Raw genomic sequence first — 18,650 nt, 5'->3', positions numbered from 1 at the left:
GCGCGTCACTGCCAAGGACTACCGAACCATTCTGGAGGACCATGTGCATCCAATGGCGGTGCCGTGTATCAGGATGACAATGCACCAATACACACAGCAAGACTGGTGAAAGATTGGTTTGATGAACATGAAAGTGAAGTTGAACATCTCCCATGGCCTGCACAGTCACCAGATCTAAATATTATTGAGCCACTTTGGGGTGTTTTGGAGAAGCGAGTCAGGAAACGTTTTCCTCCACCAGCATCACGTAGTGACCTGGCCACTATCCTGCAAGAAGAATGGCTTAAAATCCCTCTGACCACTGTGCAGGACTTGTATATGTCATTTCCAAGACGAATTGACGCTGTATTGGCCGCAAAAGGAGGCCCTACACCATACTAATAAATTATTGTGGTCTAAAACCAGGTGTTTCAGTTATTTTGTCCAACCCCTGTATATGTGCCATCTAAATTATGTTCATTTCAGGTCTGTCATTCTTTTAATTAAGGGTTAGAAGAAAGAGCATATTTAAATTAGACAGTTTATCATTTTGTTATAATGCCACACTGCTAAAAATATTTAACTGTTGCAGTACAATCATATTTTTAGGCTTATTCAGTTTAGAGTCAGTAGTCCTGTAGTCGAGTGTAGTGCAACTGTCAAGTAGAAGAGTTCACTCACATACATGTAGCAACTGCAGCAAATGATGCATTTTTTGTAGCAAAGAAGCATTTGTTTTCTGGAACAGTAATCTGTCATCCTAAAATTCAAAAGCATTTATAACAGGAAAATACCAATTAATAATTTTATAAGGCAAAATAGACACAAAAAACAAAGGCAATATAATTCAGCATATACACCAATTAGGCATAACGTTATGACCTTTGTTCCTAACGCAACAAACTGTGATGCACTGTGTACTGTGTCACCTTTCTATCAGAACCAGCATTAACTTCTTCAGCAATCTGAGCTACAGTAGCTCGTCTGTTGGATCAGATCACATGGGCCAGCCTTCACCCCCCACGTGCATCAGTGAGCTTTGGCCGCCCATGACCCTGTCGCCGGTTTACCACTGTTCCTTCCTTGGACCACTTTTGATAGATACTGACCACTGCAGACCGGGAACACCCAACAAGAGCTGCAGTTTGGGAGATGCTCTGACCCAGTTGTCTAGCCATCACAATTTGGCCCTTGTCAAACACGCTCAAATCCTTACGCTTGCCCATTTTTTTCTGCTTCTAACACATCAAGGATGTGAGGATAAAATGTTCACTTGCTGCCTAATATAATCCACCCACTAACATTTGCCGTGATGAAGAGATCAGTGTTATTCACTTCACCTGTCAGTGGTCATAATGTTATGCCTGATCAGTGTACAGTGTCTAATAATTCTCTTGTTTATGTATGCATTACATTTATAATTTTGACATTACACTATGCAAGCAATTGAGTGTTAAGGGCATTGCTCGGGGGTCCAAGTTGGCAGTGGTGGGGCTTGAACCTAGTCCAATACCTTAACCACAGAGCTACCATTGTCCCCTGTATGTATACATTTAAAGCAGTCATACAAATCATACAATTTTATTTTAATAAAAACTTTATTTTAAACCCCTATATGTATTTTTATTTTAGCCCTGTTTTGTGTTTTAGAAATAATGTATTATTTAATATCCACTATAGACACATGCCTACAAAATATTAATACAGTTTTATGGCCCTAATAGTTATGGTGTATTTTGACTGTTGTCATTTATAATGATAAAGGGATTAGTACGTGTGGAAATCTGTATTTTCACTTGGTTGGCTTACTGCTGGGAGAAGCGCTCTGCCCTGTTTGAACTGAGAGATAATCATCAGCGTCTGTTTAAAATTCAGTGTTTACTCCTGACCACAGTCCTGCTAGAGGACAAGCAGCATCTAGTTACGCTGATCTGCCTTTGTGCGTCTGTGATCGTGTGTGTGTGTGTGTGTGTGTGTATGAAGTCTCTGGAGAGTTAATTACTGATGAGGACAGACAGGGTTTGAGTTCCTCTTTTGTCTTTTTCGTCTCTTCTTCTTTTCTCATCAGTAAACGTATGCTGTCTAGAAACAGGAACGTCTATATTAAAGTAAAACAAAGAAACACATTTCAAAGTCTTGATTATGTCTCTTTATTGTTGCCCTTCCCTTGTAGCTATAACAGCCTCTACTTCAGTGTGGGCTTTGAAAGGCATTTTGCAATCTGTGTGTGGAAATTTGTGGATCTTTTAGTCAAAAAAGTATTTGTAAAGTCAGGTACTGATTTTGGAAGCGAAGGTCGGGCAAAATCAGTGTTCCAGTTTGTCTCAAAGGTGCTCAGTGTGGTTGAGGTCAGGGCTCTGTGCCGGCCACTGCAATTTCTCTACATTTAACTTGTCAAAGCATGTCTTTGCACAGGTCGCACAAGGGCACAGCAGCTTCATGTTGGAACTGAAAAGCACATGTAATTATTTTATGCAATTGATTTTATACACCTGGTAGCAGTAGGTGTGGCTAAAACAACAATAAATAATCCAGTAAGTAGCAGTTCTGGAGATAAATGAGAATGTAGGAGAAAAATGGCCAGACTTGTTTAGGCTGAGAGGATTGCTACTGTAACTTACAGTACATAACCACTATTTACAATCACGGTTTATCAGCCTCATGTTTTGACGAGTCGTGCATTATAAGAGGTGTTTCACCATGCTTATTAAGAACAGTTAAGGTGGCCGCTCAGGTGGCGCAGCGGTAAAAACCCACACTGACACCAGAGCTGGGATCTTGAATACATCGTATTGAGTCTCAGCTCTGCCTGCCGGCTGGGCTGGGCAGCCACATGAACAACGATTGGCCTGTTGTTCATATAGGGGTGGGGCATTAAGCCGGATAGGGACTCTCTCATAACTGATGCAACTACGACCTCTGCTGGCTGATTGATGGCGCCTGCACAGAGACGGGAAAAGAGTGCTGTCTGGGTGTGTCTCTCCGTACACAGAGCTGATTCGCAGCTGATCTCGTCTAGTGTAGGTGGAAAGATGCATACGGCTGCTGCCCACGTGTCGGAGGGGGCGTGGGTTAGCTTTGTTCTCCTCAAATCACAGCAGGGGTCGGCATTAGTGGAGAGGAAGCATGAAGCCTTCTTGTCAGCTCAAACAAGTCTGGCCATTTTACCCTTTTTCTCTTACTTGGACATGAGACTCCCAGAAAATCGACACTTTCTGACCTATTCATATACATTGGTACCTTGTAACTCGAAATATTTAAAACTTGACATACTTTGTGGAGCTGCTTAGTTCAGCAGTTGGCTTAATCGGTTTGGTAAAATGTCATCAAAGTGCGATTGTGAGACAAATCTGCATTTGTGTGGAATAACAGTTAAATTTACTCTGAAAGCGTCTACATGTATCTGTGTTTAGCTGGATTTTTTTCCTGTTTCACTTTTAAACTTGTGTTAAAGCTCGAGGTGCTGAGAAATTGTGAGAATCAGCTTTTCCGAGGGTCTAAAACACTTATCATAAAAAATAAAAGCTTAATGTGACTTAATGTATTAAAAGAACGACACAGGAACACTAAACCTCTCTTAATTATTACTGCTCATAAGTTCTTTCCACTAATGAAATTCCTCACTTGTTTTAGTACAATAAGTCACGTTAAGCTTTGTGTATTGACACATTCCATAGGAAATAACGGCACAACCAGCACAAAGGCGATTTTGTCGCTTCTAATGCGAATACGCCTTTACTTAACGGAATACGGTGTCCCAGGACCAAGCATCACCACGATTAAGAAGCATAAGAAAACAATTAAGAAGTAAAGGTAAAGTACAGGTTGGACAATTGTTTTTATATTATATTTTATATAATATATATTATATAATATATATATATATATATATATATATATATATATATATATATATATATATATATATAATATAAAATATAAAAACAATTAATGACACATATACAGTATATACAGTATATATACGTATATATACTGTATATTATATATTATATTATAATTATAATATATATATTATATTATTATATATTATAGTGTTTTTATATTATATTTGTATAATTATTGGTGTTTAAGCGTCAAAAACAACCCCATTATTTTACATTAGCCTAAAATATATGAAGTTCCACGGGACCATAGAATGCATTAACAGGTTTCCTATACATCCTTATGGGAAAAAATACCTTGAAACTCAGACAAGACAGACACACCCTGATCAACGCACTATTTCCCTGCCTCTGTGGCAGGCGCCATCAATCAGCCAGCAGAGGTTGTAGTGCATCAGTTATGAGGAGTCCCTATCCGGCTTAATACCCCACCCCTATATGAACAACAGGCCAATCGTTGTTCATGTGGCCACTCAGCCCAGTCGGACGGCACAGCTGAGATTCGATACGATGTATTCGAGATCCCAGCTCTGGTGTGCTAGCGTGTGTTTTTACCACTGCGCCACCTGAGCGGCGAATCTCAATGTTTTTTAAACTTTGCCATTTCCAGAACCAATTGACATCAAGTTTCAAGGTACCACTGTATCTGTTTTTATCCGAACATTAAGTGAAGCTCTGGATCTGGGTATATATAAATGAATTATCATGTTGGTGCCACATCACTGGTTGATTGGATAATTACATCAGTAAGCAGTACAGGTGCTCGCTGAGTGTATATGCAAACAAAATATTTTTATTAGTGTTCTGACATTTAAGCTCTTCTTAAAAGATACAAAACATAAATGAAATTGTGGGTTTATAGTATTACAGCCAATGTTAGAAAAAGAAGCCGGGATTTGAAGATATTGAAATGCATTGGTGTTTGTGATGTTATCATAAACTAAGACTCATAAAAACATAAATGCAGAGATTAAACACCAATGTGTTTATTTGCTGAACTGCCATAGTTAAAAAACAAAAACTTTGTGAAACCCCATGCAGTGTTGCCTGACTACATAAGCAAACATTAGCATACTGCACACACACTTTAAAACTAACTGAAATATTTCACTGCTCTTTCGTCATGGTCATGAGAAGTCTTTATGAGGGGAGTGCAGGAAGTGGGACAGAAGCAGCAACATATCACACCCTGCTCTGTTCTGCAAAGCTCCGTTTCCCAGCATGCATTGCTCTGCAGAACAGAACACTGCACCGGCTGCATAATCACATAGCACAGCTGCTTTCTCCAACCTTTACTGTAGTGCTCCCCCTCCCCCACTGCACTTTCTCTCACATTTACAGTATATAGGCAGCTGCAGAATTATTGGCATCCTTGGTATAAATGGGCAAAAAAGGTATAAACAGTCTTTGTGGTTAATAAGTCCTTTTTGCGTTACAGTCATTAACATTTTGATAGGTTTAGATTGGCTATATCAAAACTAGACAAGTCTTGGTGAAATATATTTATTTAATTAAGTGAGTATATAAGAGAATCTACACACAGACACATAGGAACACAAACACACACTTAGATTTTATTTTTATAACATAAAATATTTAAATGTATATTGGGACATCTATATATATACATCTCTTGGGACATGTATATATGTATTGGGACATATATATATATACATCTCTAGAGCCCTGCCATAAGGACATCACACCTTTAGTCAGACATGGTTGTGGTAGCCTGATGGTCTGGAACTGCTTTGCTTCTACAAGACCTGGACAGCTTGTCATAAGTGAACTGTATGTGTCCATCTGTTCGCCTACTTCCACCCATCTGTCCATCCATTCCTGTTCCTCTGTCCCATCTAAAACCAAACCTGACAGTGTGAACATTTCCTTTATAAAGGAACTGCATGCCTCACTTGCAGGAGTCCTTCTGCTTTCTGGATATTTGTCCCTGCATCAGCTTGTACAAATGCTGTTCAAAAAGTTTCCGCACTTTTATATTTTCATTGGAAACAGTGAGGGTGGGAGGAGTAGTAATTAGTCGTGTCTGAGAGACTGAGGGTGTGTTCGAAAACTTAGGCAGCTGCCTCAGTAGAGAGGATTCTAATAAGTCAATGACTTATAAGGCAGGTTATTCGAACGCGCTACTTAGACAGCGATTCCATCGGGTTTCGCATTTAGCATCTAGCATCTTGCCATTCAAACCAATGGGATGGGGTGGCACAGCGCGCTAGCATGTCAACTAACATCTCCCTTTGTGTACCGAAAACGGTTAAATTCGCTGACAAGCCCGAACTTGCAAATAATTGACACTTGTGCAAGTTTATACAAGTTAAAAATCAATAATAATTTATTTACGTTTGAAAATAACTCCGTTCCTTTCTCCGCACCATCAGCCATGTTTTTTTTATTTTTCTGTGAGACAAGAGCTGCCGCACTGAATGCTGGGATTGCCTTGATCACTAAGGACGCTTCCGATGCTCACTCGTTCTTAAGTCAAAATAACATTGAAATTTGAAGATGCCTTACTAGACAGCTTATTAAGGCATCTAGGATTTCGAACAGCCTCCTTCTCAGGAGAGCTCCCTAGCTTTTCGAACACACCCTGAGAGAGAGTTTATAGTCCGGATTTAGTGCCATCTGATTTCCACTTTTGGACCACTCAAAGAAGCTTTAAGGGGAAGAAGATTTTCATGTGATGATGATGTGAAAGTAGCGGTGCATCAGTGGCTACACGCTCAACCAAAAACATTTTTGCTGATGGCATTAAAAAGTTGGTACAACGCTGGAAAGATGCATTGCAGAGGAAGGTGACTATGTAGAAAAGTGATGTCGTTTGTGTTTGAAATTCTTAATAAATAGAGTTTTAAAAAAGTGCGGAAACTTTTTGAAGAGCCCTCAAATTACCAACATTGTTGTTACTGTGTGCCCTGCTGAGCAGTAAATGTAACTCAAATGGCATTCATCTGGCTCTAAGGGTTAATAGTTGATGAAGAAGTGTCAGTGTTTAAGTAAACTCAGTGTCAGTATCTGTTTATTCGGCCTCTTTCTCTCTCTGCCTGTACCGGCTCTCTCATCACTCAGTGCTGAATTCCTCCTCTCATCTTTTTGCCTGTGAGAGTTGGCATCCTTCCTAAGACCCACGAGCTGCGTGAATTAATGTGCCTAATTAACGCACGTTAATTATTTGTAAATTGTGTGTTTGGGTACACATTACTTAAGAGGCATATGTTGCTCAGCATGTTTGTTGAAATGAGCGAGTGCAGAGTGGCATGTCGGGAGTGCAGTGCTGTGTTGATGGCCAATCAGTGCGCAGACACTCAACACCGCCGTAAAAGAAAAAACACAAACACTCTGAATAGAGAGTCTTTCTAAAGTGATTGTGCTTTTGTCTGATCATGCCAGGTGCTGCTAGATTTTTTTATTTGGTGGAATGCAGAAATAAAACCCAGCTATTTTATTAAACTGGTTCCAAACTCAAACATACCTTATTTTATGTTCCACTTTTCAAATGAATTAATTTGACTGAACAAATTCACATAGACCCACTCTAAAAGTTTATAGAGACAGTTTTAACTAAAAGACTCCCGATTACAATCTGTACAGCGACCTGACGACTTGGAAAGTCGTGTAGTGTGAACTTGGCATTAGCTTAGGGTCTAGCATAGTTTGTGTGTTTAGCAGTTAGCAGTTAGTGTAGCATTTAGCTTGACTTTAGCATTGTTCATGTGTGTTTAGATTAGCATTAGCATTTAGATTAGCATTTAGCTTAGGTCATTTGTTAGTGTGTCTTGTCTTGTCCTATTCGGTCTTGTGTTTTGTTATCATTAAACGTTTTGTTAAACATTTCCGCGTGTGTGTCCGCCCCCTCTTGTTACGTCTTGGCCTGTTCGTTACACATTAACGGATACAAAAAGTATTTCCTAATGACATTTTGATTTGACAAGGTGCAAGTTGTCTACAAAGCCAGATTTACCATCAAATTAACATTGCAATTTAAAAATAAAGGATAAAGTTGATGTGTGTTTTTAATCAATATGCTGTGTACAGACTTGATTTAAACTGCGTGAGCCATGTTTAGTTAGCAGCATAAATTCTATGAATGCCCCCTGCTACGGTGCTTGTTAAGGGTGTTTCTTATGAAACAATAAAAAACACATTCCTATTTTCTATACTCTGTCCCCCCACACTGTATTTTTATTCATACCCATGTCATAATTCGTACATATACCCCTCCTGCTCATTAGTAGTCAGCTTGTGTTGTGTCCATGGGAGACCTTTACTTACCCACCCTGCCACCTCCTCCCTCCCTCCACCCCCTCCTGTTCCTCTCTTTTCCCCTGCCAAAGTATTTATGTGTTGATTTAGTCATGCCACTCTTTAGCCAATTTAAGGAACAGGCCGTTTGCAGCGTTTGATTTTCTCCATTTGACTGCGCGGCTCTAAGCGGTAACGGCAGCGTTTGTCTTTAGGGAGACTGGCTAAATGAAGTTCTCTCTCTTTTGCTTTCTCACACTTTTCATCTTTTCATTCTTTCTCTCTCACCCCCCTCTCGCCGCTCCCTCAGGGCTGGCGGCGCGCTCGTAATTTCTCTCAGAGGGGAGTTTGACTGCGAGATGGATTATTTCTGCTTGAACTCAGACGCAAAGCTGGATCAGACTGCCAGTCCGTTCAGCGTCAAAATTTAAATGATAAGTTCACGCGGCACAGAAGCTCCACACAAACTTGTATGTGCGAACATGCATGTAGTTTACGCCAGAATACTTTCAGCTAAAACAGTTGTTTATATCAAAGCATGGAAATATATTTACATCCCGAGTCGTATTCACACAGCATACAGCTTCAATCTGGAGAAACAAGTTACTTTTGTTTTTGTTATTTCAAATTCATATATTCACTTTAAATTGACACACAAACGTCTTTTAACATACAAAAAAGTATGCATTGATAAGCAGAAATAGGCTAACACTTAAATAACAACATAGATATGGAAGAAAGCATTTATTAAAATAATAACATTACTTGTTTTGCTAAGCTAAATTGGGCTATTACATACACTGATCTCCTTGTTTCTACACTCTTCCACACTGTCCATTTTATCAGCTCCACTTACCATATAGAAGCACTGTGTAGTTCTACAATTACTGACTGTAGTCCATCTTTTTTTTGCATGCTTTGTTAGCCCCCTTTTATGCTGTTCTTCAATGGTCAGGACTCTCCCAGGACCACCACAGAGCAGGTATTATTTAGGTGGTGGATCATTCTCAGCACTGCAGTGACACTGACATGGTGGTGGTGTGTTAGTGTGTGTGTTGGTGGTATGACATGATCAGACACAGCAGCTGCTGGAGTAGTTGGTCCACCTTGTAGATGTAAAGTCAGATCGCTCATCTATTGCTGCTGTTTGAGTTGGTCATCTTCTAGACCTTAATTAGTGGTCACAGGACGCTGCCCACAGTGCACTGTTGGCTGTTTATTTTTGATTGGTGGACTATTTTCAGTCCAGCAGTGACAGTGAGGTGTTTTAATACCCCAACAGCATTACTGTGTCTTATTCACTCATACCAGCACAACACACACTAACACACCACCACCATGTCAGTGTCACTGCACTGAGAATGACCCACCACCCAAATAATACCTACTCTGTAGTGGTCCTGGGAGAATCCTAACCATTGAAGAACAGCATGAAAGGGGGCTAACAAAGCGTGCAAAAAACAGATGGACTACAGTCAGTAATTGTAGAACTACAAAGTGCTTCTATATGGTAAGTGGAGCTAATAAAATGGACAGTGAGTGTAGAAACAAGGAGGTGGTTTTAATGTTATGACTGATCAGTGTAATGTATATACATATATGAATCTGGTGTTCATGCTTACAAATACATACTTTTTTGCTACTCTATACTATATATAAGTATTATATGTGTAAATTTAAAGTGGATTAATGCACTTGAAGTGTCTAAAATAGCACCGTGGTTACAAATAATTCTTTCCTCCCCCTGTATATGAAAACATTTGTTTGAGGCAATGACTTCTTATAGTTGTTAACTCCAGAAGTTCCACAACAACATCTGGATTCAATACAATGTGAAGTCAAGTAGAGCAACTATTATTAAGGTGGAGACTATGAAGCTTGTCCGTTTTAAAAAGCCATGTCAAAAGTATCAGCTTGGCAAAAATGCACCAATAGCAAGGGTAAATAATCGATCAAGTATTAAAAAACAGTATAAAATACTACCAAAAATTGTTAATAACACTAAGTGAATTAAAACCACAGTTCCATCAAGTTGGATTATAGTTATTAATGGTTGGAAAACATACTTCTTTGCACACAAAAAAAAAGAATTTAGTTTTTGACTAAATGCACCGGATCAGATCAGCACACTTATATTTGGTTATATGTGCCTCATCTGTTTTTACCTATAGCCATTAATACACTATTACCACAGTTTTGCTTGTATCTTTAATCACTTTACCTGACACAGATGTCAGGAAAGTCTACATATACTTGACAGGGTTAATGTCAGGTCTATGGGAAGGCAAGCCTAGTTTTTGGGTCGTTGTTATGCTGAAACACCCAAATACACTTGCAAATAAATTTTTTCCAAATTCAAATCAAATAGCCACTTTTATTGACAACCGTGGTCTCAGAATTATTATTATTATAACCCCTTCATGAAAAGAATCTTTAGTACTTGTAACCTTTTGCTGTTATGATGTGCTGCAAAGGTGATGCATTACCAGACACCAGTTTCTGGCAGCGTTCTTAATATTCTTGGGTTTGCGTGCTGCAACTGCCTTCTTCAAATCTCATCAAAGAACTCAAGTGATCATCAGCCACTCCAGAATCTTCCAGGACTTTTTCTAAAACCAACTCTTGGCTGACTTTTAGTTATACTTGGAAATATTGACCTGTTGAAAGGCCCAGTGATGCCCAAGCTACCATACAAAAGGCATGACACTGTCTCCTAGGACAGGCTTTAATTTATAAAAATAATTATGGGATATAATTATGTGATGACAGAAAAAGAGCAGTTGCAGAAATCATTCTAATTTCAAAGACGCAGTGATATATTTGTCTCAAAAAAGCAGTGGTAGCTAATGCCAAGTTCACACTACACGACTTTCCAAGTCGTCAGGTCGCTGTACAGTTCACACTACACAACTGGATCTCTTGTAATTGGGAGTCTTTCAAGTCGGTGTGGCTTTCACACTACACGACTGATCGGCGATGGGGGTTCACACTACATGACCTATCACCGAGCTTCTCTGGTCTCCCAAACTAGGTTTTGTCACGAAAACAAACGCAAGAAGTGATGAAAGGTTTAATGATACCACGTTCAAAAATGCATGTCAACAAGTAGCGAGCGATCAAAGTTTGTGCGCTAATGTGCAGCATAAAAGCAAACAGCATGGATTGGAGGTTGAGTTGGAGGTTAATATTGGAGGTTAAATATTTTTTGCAATGCAATGGTGTTATGTTTTGTAGAGAACGATAAGGTCAGAAATACTGTAAAACTTGTGTGTGCAGATGTATTCTGATATAAACTATATTATGCCCCTGTCCCACCTTTTTACAACTTCTTCCCTGCGCTTCTCCTCATACCGTATCTTCTCACTGGCTGTTCGACATAGCACTCATTGCCAGTTCTGTGACTCAGATCCAGATATTTGACAAGCTAGATATCTCTTTTTGGTCGGCGAGCACTCGGTGAGTGCTCAGCGAGCTGCTTTGATCGAGTTGTTGAGTAATTCACACATAGCGATTGAGAGCCGAGTTTCGACCGCCGAGTCCCAAGTCGGCAAATCTAGCGCCGACCAGTTGGCGAATGAAAATCAGGGCAAAAATCTTGTAGTGTGAACTAGGCATAAGCGGTTAAGGTACTGGACTAAATATCAAAACGTATATGATTCAAGCCTTACCACTGCCAAGCAAGGCCCTTAACACTAAATTGATTTTATTGTTTTAGTCATAATTGTAGGTCGCTGTGGATAAATGTGTCTGCTAAATACCATAGATGTAAATGTTTCATTCACATTTACGTTCAGTTACTATATGTGTTGTTTGTGTTTCCATCAGAATTCTAAATTAACTGAAATGTCTACATCAGAGCAGGGTCTTGTGAATGTTTTATTAGAATTGCATAGGAGGGTTGGCACCCTATGGAGGGAAAGCTTTTTCAGTCTGTTATATGCAGTGTGGTAAAATTAGTAGAAGTGTTGAGTAATGTAATAAAATCTTATTTAATCAGGGATTAGTTTCTTTCTTCTGGCTGAGTTTTTGTTTTGTTTTACAATCCTGGTGCTGAACTGATTGTGCTACTTTGCCTGCAGGGAGGAGACAAACTGACCACTAAAGAAGTCACTTTTCAGCTTTTCATCACTGCTGTTCTTCCGTAGTTTACGGCTATAGCCTCTAATAACATACACCAAGACACATGTTAATAATGGTGTTCAGTATTCCTGCTTTACATCCCAGTATGATAAACTTCAGTATGTTGTTCTGTTTGTGTTGAACATTTTCCAGTCGAAAACACCTAAGTATAATTTTCAGAGATGGGCTGCTGCGCTATCCAGGGTATTCTTTCCTTGCATCCAGTGTTCCCCAACTCTGACTAGGATAATGCAGTTGATGAAATGAAATGGAAATTATTTAAATGACTAAATTAATCAAATGAAAATATAAAGATAATGCCGTATGTTCTGGGAAGCTTTGGTGATATGGCCGAAATTCTTATCATGATATGCTATTTTTTTTCCATTTGTAATAAGCAATAATATCATAAATACAATTATTAATGTTTGTTAAAGAAAAGCACAAGACAATAATAATAATAAAAAATTTATAAATAATATAAAATATATAATATATAAAATAATAATAATAATAAAAATAATTTAAAAAATGCCACTACACAATTAATCTCAGCTGTCCCCACTTTGTCAATGCTCACATGACAAATCTCACTTTTTAAATGGTACAAGACTATCTCCAGAGGTTTTAGGATCCAGGCTATAATTGTTTGAAATGTTATCAAGAAGTTTGCTACTTATGAAACAATCAAGAACCTTTCAGTATGTGGTGGAAAAAGAAAAAATGCTAAAAACCCTACAAAGAACAAAACATCCAAGGAACTTCAGGCTGAGCAAGAACAAAATCAGAGGATTATCAGAGGATTTTAGAGCAAACAGGTGTAAAAAAAAGTATTTTTAAATGACTGCACGAGTGCTAACAGGTCACCTTTTTGTTGAACATATTTGGACATGCTATTAAAATCTTGTCACTATACAAACTTGGTGTATATCTGCTTATTTTTTAATTATCACCTTTTCTTTACAATAAACAATTAATATCAAGGGTGCCAATAAATCCCTGGTTGGACATACACACATGACTGTCTATGTCTGAGTTTGGTGGCCAAGGCCCTGCGATGGATTGGCAGCCTGCCTGGGTGTGTTATCGCACTGTGCTTAGTGATTATTTGGAAACTGGACCCAGATGTGCACAGCTGTGAACATTTAGGCTCTTGATGTTTCCTGATGTATGTTTTTGTGTTTTTCAGCAATCGGACGGACACTAATCCCTCGTTACTTCAGCACAGTGTTTGAGGGGGGAGTGACAGATCTGTACTACATCCTCAAACACTCCAAAGAGTCCTTCCACAACTCCTGCATCTCTGTGGATTGTGATCAGTGCACCATGGTCACACAACATGGCAAACCCATGTTCACAAAGGTAAGTGTGTTTGTGGGGGTGTGTCAAAAATCTGAGAATTTTGGTGAAAATAAATTGTCCCAATACTTTTGTCCATATAATATTTATTATAGTGTACATAATAAAAGTTGAGACAATAGGAAAAACGTCAAGAAAAACAGCAGGAATAAATATTTTATAAATAAACAAAAACAATATTTAATGTTTCAGCTTGGATATCAATGAACCTTCCAACATGACATTATTCTTAAGCATAATTTTCTGATACCAAGTCTAAAAAGGCTTGGTTTCAGACAAGGTTTGGGAAGATTCTGGAGTGGCCATCACAGTCGCCTGACTAAATCTCCATAGGAAATCTTTAGTGGTATTGGAAGTAGGAGGTTACAGCGCAAACCCAGGAAGGCCATTGCCCATGAGGAATAGGCTCAGATTTATCAGGATTCCTCATGGCTATGCATCACATTTGCAATTAAAGGGTGCTTTACTAGGTACTAAAGTCACTTGTCATGAAGAGGTTAAATAATTCTGACTAATTATCAAAATTAAATTTGAGTCAATAAAAGTGGCACTTTGTGTTGAATAAAAAAAAAAACACGTTGTATTAGTTGTGTTGACTTGTTTAAATTGTTCTTGTTTGATTGGTTTATTGCAACCAGCTAAAAGTTTGTACATTTTGCTAATAAACCTAATTTGCAAATGGGATTGAATAATTTTTTTTCTCCAAATTTCCCCCCCAATTTTTTCCCCAATCTTGTCGTATCCAATTACCCCGATTGCGTTACACTTCACCTCTACTGATACAATCCTTCACCACAATTGACACACACCCCCTCCGACACGTGTGCAGTACCGACTGCCTCTTTTCACCTTCACGAGGCGAGTTCATATGCAGATCAGCCTTGTGCACAGAGAGCCACACCCTGATCAGCATTATTCCCCAACCCTGCACAGGCGCCATCAATCAGTCATCAGAGGTCATAATTGCACCAGTTATAAGGAACCCTGGTCCAGCTCATCCCACCCTGAACAACAGCCAATCGTTGTTCATGTGGCCGCCCAGCCCAACCGGATGGCAGAGCTGAGATTCGATATGATGCATTCAAAATCCCAGCTCTGGTGTGCTAGCGAGTTTTATTGCTGCGTCATCTGATTGGCCCTGGATTGAATAGTTTTGATTGCTTTTTATCTCTATCACATATTTGATGTTTTAATCAATCCACACCGTTTTTCAATCTATCCATAAACTTTCTAGGCTTGCAATTCCACTTTTGGTTAAAAGGACAATATTATTCAATAAGAGAAGAACAAAAAACTATAATTTCAGGTGTCTGTGAAAAGACTGACAGACATTATTATTTTGCCAGCATTTACACCAAATAAAACTGCTTTTTGCATGTATACAAACTCAAATGAATTAATTAATCTGGAATAACAGCAAATAAATTCATGCATTAAGATTGCAATTATCTACACGTGCTTTTGTGCAAACATATCTGACAGTCTGTATGAAACAGTAAACAAACTAATACATCAATCGAGTACTCACACACACACGTACACACTCATTCCCTCCTTAATCACTTCCATTATTCTATATTTGTTTATCATCAAGCATCATTAAGGATCCCACAGCGAAAAGCAGTCACACTCAAAAAACCCTTCACTCATGTTCTGCATTTTCATTTATCTAAAATCAGCATCTTTTTCCCGACCCTTCCCCTTTCTTTCTTTTGCATGTTTGCAGCCGGAGCCCTTCAATATTTCAAAAGCAAATATGAAATAGGGCTCTCATCATGAATTCTAAATGCATAAAGGGACTGAATATTACACACTCAAAATATTGGAAGAATGTGAATGCTAAAAAAAGAAAGAAAGAAAAATCTCTTCAATTTGCCCAGGATTCAAAATGTCAGGATACAACCAACTCTTTAAAAAAACAAACATTAAAATGTAGACAGTATATGGTCAAAAGTATGTGGACACTTGGCGCATAGCAGGAAAACTCCATGGACAGGACAGGGCACAGATGTATCACAGGACGTGCTTACACTCACCGAGCTGCTCACTCACTTTTACCTGGAGCCAGTTTAGAGCAGCCATTCACCTTCTGCCAGGTTTTGGAGCCAGCTATACCCAAAATACTTAGAGGGAACTCTTGGAAAAACAGAGAGAACATACACCGATCAGCCATAACATTATGACCACCTCCTGGTTTCTACACTCACTGTCCATTTTATCAGCTCCACTTACCATATAGAAGCACTTCTACAATTACTGACTGTAGTCCATCTGTTTCTCTACACACTTTTTTAGACTTCTTTCACCCTGTTCTTCAATGGTCAGGACCCCCACAGGACCACTACAGACTAGGTATTATTTAGGTGGTAGATCATTCTCAGCACCGCCATGACAATGACATGGTGGCGGTGTGTTAGTGTGTGTTGTGCTGTTATGAGTGGATCAGACACAGCAGCGCTGCTGGAGTTTTTAAATACCGTGTCCACTCACTGTCCACTCTATTAGACACTCCTACCTAGTTGGTCCACCTTGTAGATGTAAAGTCAGATACGATTGCTCATCTATTGCTGCTATTTGAGTTGGTCATCTTCTAGACCTTCATCAGTGGTCACGGGACGCTGCCCACATGGCGCTATTGGCTGGATATATTTTCTCAGTCCAGCAGTGACAGTGAGGTGTTTAAAAACTCCAGCAGCACTGCTGTGTTTTATCCACTCATACCAGCACAACACACACTAACACACCAGCACCATGTCAGTGTCACTGCAGTGCTGAGAATGATCCACCACCTAAATAATACCTGCTCTGTAGTGGTCCTGTGGGGGACCTGACCATTAAAGAACAGGGTGAAAGCAGGCTAAAAAGTATGTAGAGAAACAAATGGACTACAGTCAGTAATTGTAGAACTTCAAAGTGAGCTGATAAAATTGACAATGAGTGTAGAAACAAGGAGGTGGTTTAAATGTTATGTCTGATCAGTGTATATGTGTGTGTGGCAGGTGTATGTTTACTTTTGAACTGTAGGGAAACACTGTAGAGTGCATTACACTACTGTGTACCATACTGTAATAACAATGTGTTGAGTTTATGCCACCCATCCCAAATATATCAAAGAAGTTGAGAGCAAAAGAGAAAGGTGAGAAAAACACACTTCAGAAAGAACGAAAGGGCTTGAGAAAATTTTGAATGTTTTGTCTTCAAGAGAAAGGAGAAAACTTTGGGATGTGAAGTGATATAAAAATAAATCTTAGCATGACAGCATGACTCATGTTAAAGAAAACAGCAAGAGAAACAGTGACTATAGAGAAAGAGAGCGAGAGAGAGCGAGAGAGGGATGGATTGAAAGGTTAAAAGAATAATGTGAAATGAGAGATGTTTTAGGGTTGTCTTTTCCAGTCTGTTTTTGTGTAGAGAGAAAGACTCAGTAAGAGAGAGCTGAGAGAGAGACAGGAGAGTGGGAGAGCTGTAGAAACAGAGATGAAGAGCGTGATCACGTGACGGTGCTGCATTTTTTTTGGCGCTGATCCTCCGGAGCCGCCTGTGCCGGGGGCATTGATTAGAGCCGCTCTGCTGGGATTACATCTTTGCCGTTGCCATGCCAACTAATCAGCTGTTGGCCCCTCTCTTCCTCCATCCTCTCCTCCCTTCGGTTGCCGCAGCAACCAGAGATGGGTGCTTGGAGCAGCTCAGCACCGTATTCACCACTGTTTTTCCTCTTATTTCTCTTCCTTAATTGGCAGCGTTTTTCCGAGCTCAGGCTTCAGTCCCGGTTTTTTTATTTGGTGGTCGCCCAGCGTTCGACTTGCCGGCGCAAAGCAAAGTCTGATTACCACAACACAGTAGGAACTGTCAGACCAGATGTACTATACAAAACCTGTTATTATATTTTCTTTTAACCTTATGTATTATTATTATTATTATTAGTAGTAGTAGTAGTATATTTAATACCCTGTAGACCTTATTAATTTGTCATTAGTATGAATCCATCATTTAGGAAAGTTATTTCTGAACATTGTTGTATTTCAGCTGGATTGCCAACGTAAAATTTTCTTTGCCCTACTTATCAGTGCTCAGAAAAACATGAATAAATTTGGCTGTGAATTATCTCTTTAATATTTAATTTAAAATTTTAACAAAAAGCGTTCTTTATTATGAGTGCTATAATAAAAAGATAAAAAAATACTCATCATGAAATTAATGTTTCTAAAAATCTGTCTGCCACAATTGTTGGCACAAGTAGAAATTATGAGTGAAGTCTAACACAAGTATATTCCTATTCCTATTTTATGTTTTAAACTTGTTCTGAGCGCTCTGCCATCCTGCTGGGCTGAGCGGCCACATGAACAACGATTGGCTTGTTGTTCATATAGGGGTGGGGTATTAAATCGGATAGGGACTCCTCGTAACTGATGCACTACGACCTCTGCTGGCTGATTAATGGTGCCTGCACAGAGGTGGGGAAAGAGTGCGTTGATCAGGGTGTGTCCTCTCCGTACACAAGGCTGATTCGCATATATGCACTTGCCTAGTGTGGGTGACTAACTGCGTACGGCTGCTGCCCACGTGTCAGAGGGGGCAAGGGTTAGCTTCGTTCTCCTCAAATCAGAGCGGGGGTCGGCATTAGTGGAGAGGAAGCGTGACGCAATCGGGGAGTTGGATGTGCTTAAAAGTCTGGAGAAAAGGGGAAGAAAATGCATAAACAAAATATTTTTAAAAAAAAAAAGGTTTGAGCAAATCTTAAATGGTCAGCACTTAAATGGTCAATTATGACTACCTTGAGGTTCCTCTCAAGGTTACTTCCCCAGCTTGCTCAATAGGGTTTTTTTTAGAGTGTTGGTCCTGAATTCTGTAAAGTTGCTTTGAGACAACGTCCATTGTACAAAGCACTATATAAATAAATATGACTTGACTTGACTTGACTACCTGTTGTACTGGAGTATAAATATAAATTGACACTTATATGTAATTCTCTAATTTATCATCCACTAAGAGGATAAAAAAGAATATCACAAAAGGTTGTTGGACTGTACAAATCAA

General features: G+C 39.2%; 1 protein-coding gene across 5 annotated transcripts in view; it reads left to right on the top strand.

The window, feature by feature from the left end:
* The window catches only part of ldb2a (LIM domain binding 2a), a 111,933-nt gene that overhangs the window by 61,219 nt on the left and 32,064 nt on the right, over positions 1-18,650 (top strand). For all 5 annotated transcript variants that reach the window (XM_062999992.1, XM_062999991.1, XM_062999990.1 and 2 more), the window contains exon 3: positions 13,444-13,616. In XM_062999992.1, coding sequence (XP_062856062.1) covers positions 13,444-13,616 — 173 coding nt within the window. The remainder of the gene's footprint in view (positions 1-13,443; positions 13,617-18,650) is intronic.

This window comes from Trichomycterus rosablanca, chromosome 8 (genome assembly GCF_030014385.1).
Source record: "Trichomycterus rosablanca isolate fTriRos1 chromosome 8, fTriRos1.hap1, whole genome shotgun sequence".
Lineage (NCBI taxonomy): Eukaryota > Metazoa > Chordata > Actinopteri > Siluriformes > Trichomycteridae > Trichomycterus > Trichomycterus rosablanca.
The sequence above is the reverse complement of the archived record's forward strand: the minus strand, read 5'-3'. Positions and strand labels throughout refer to the sequence as shown.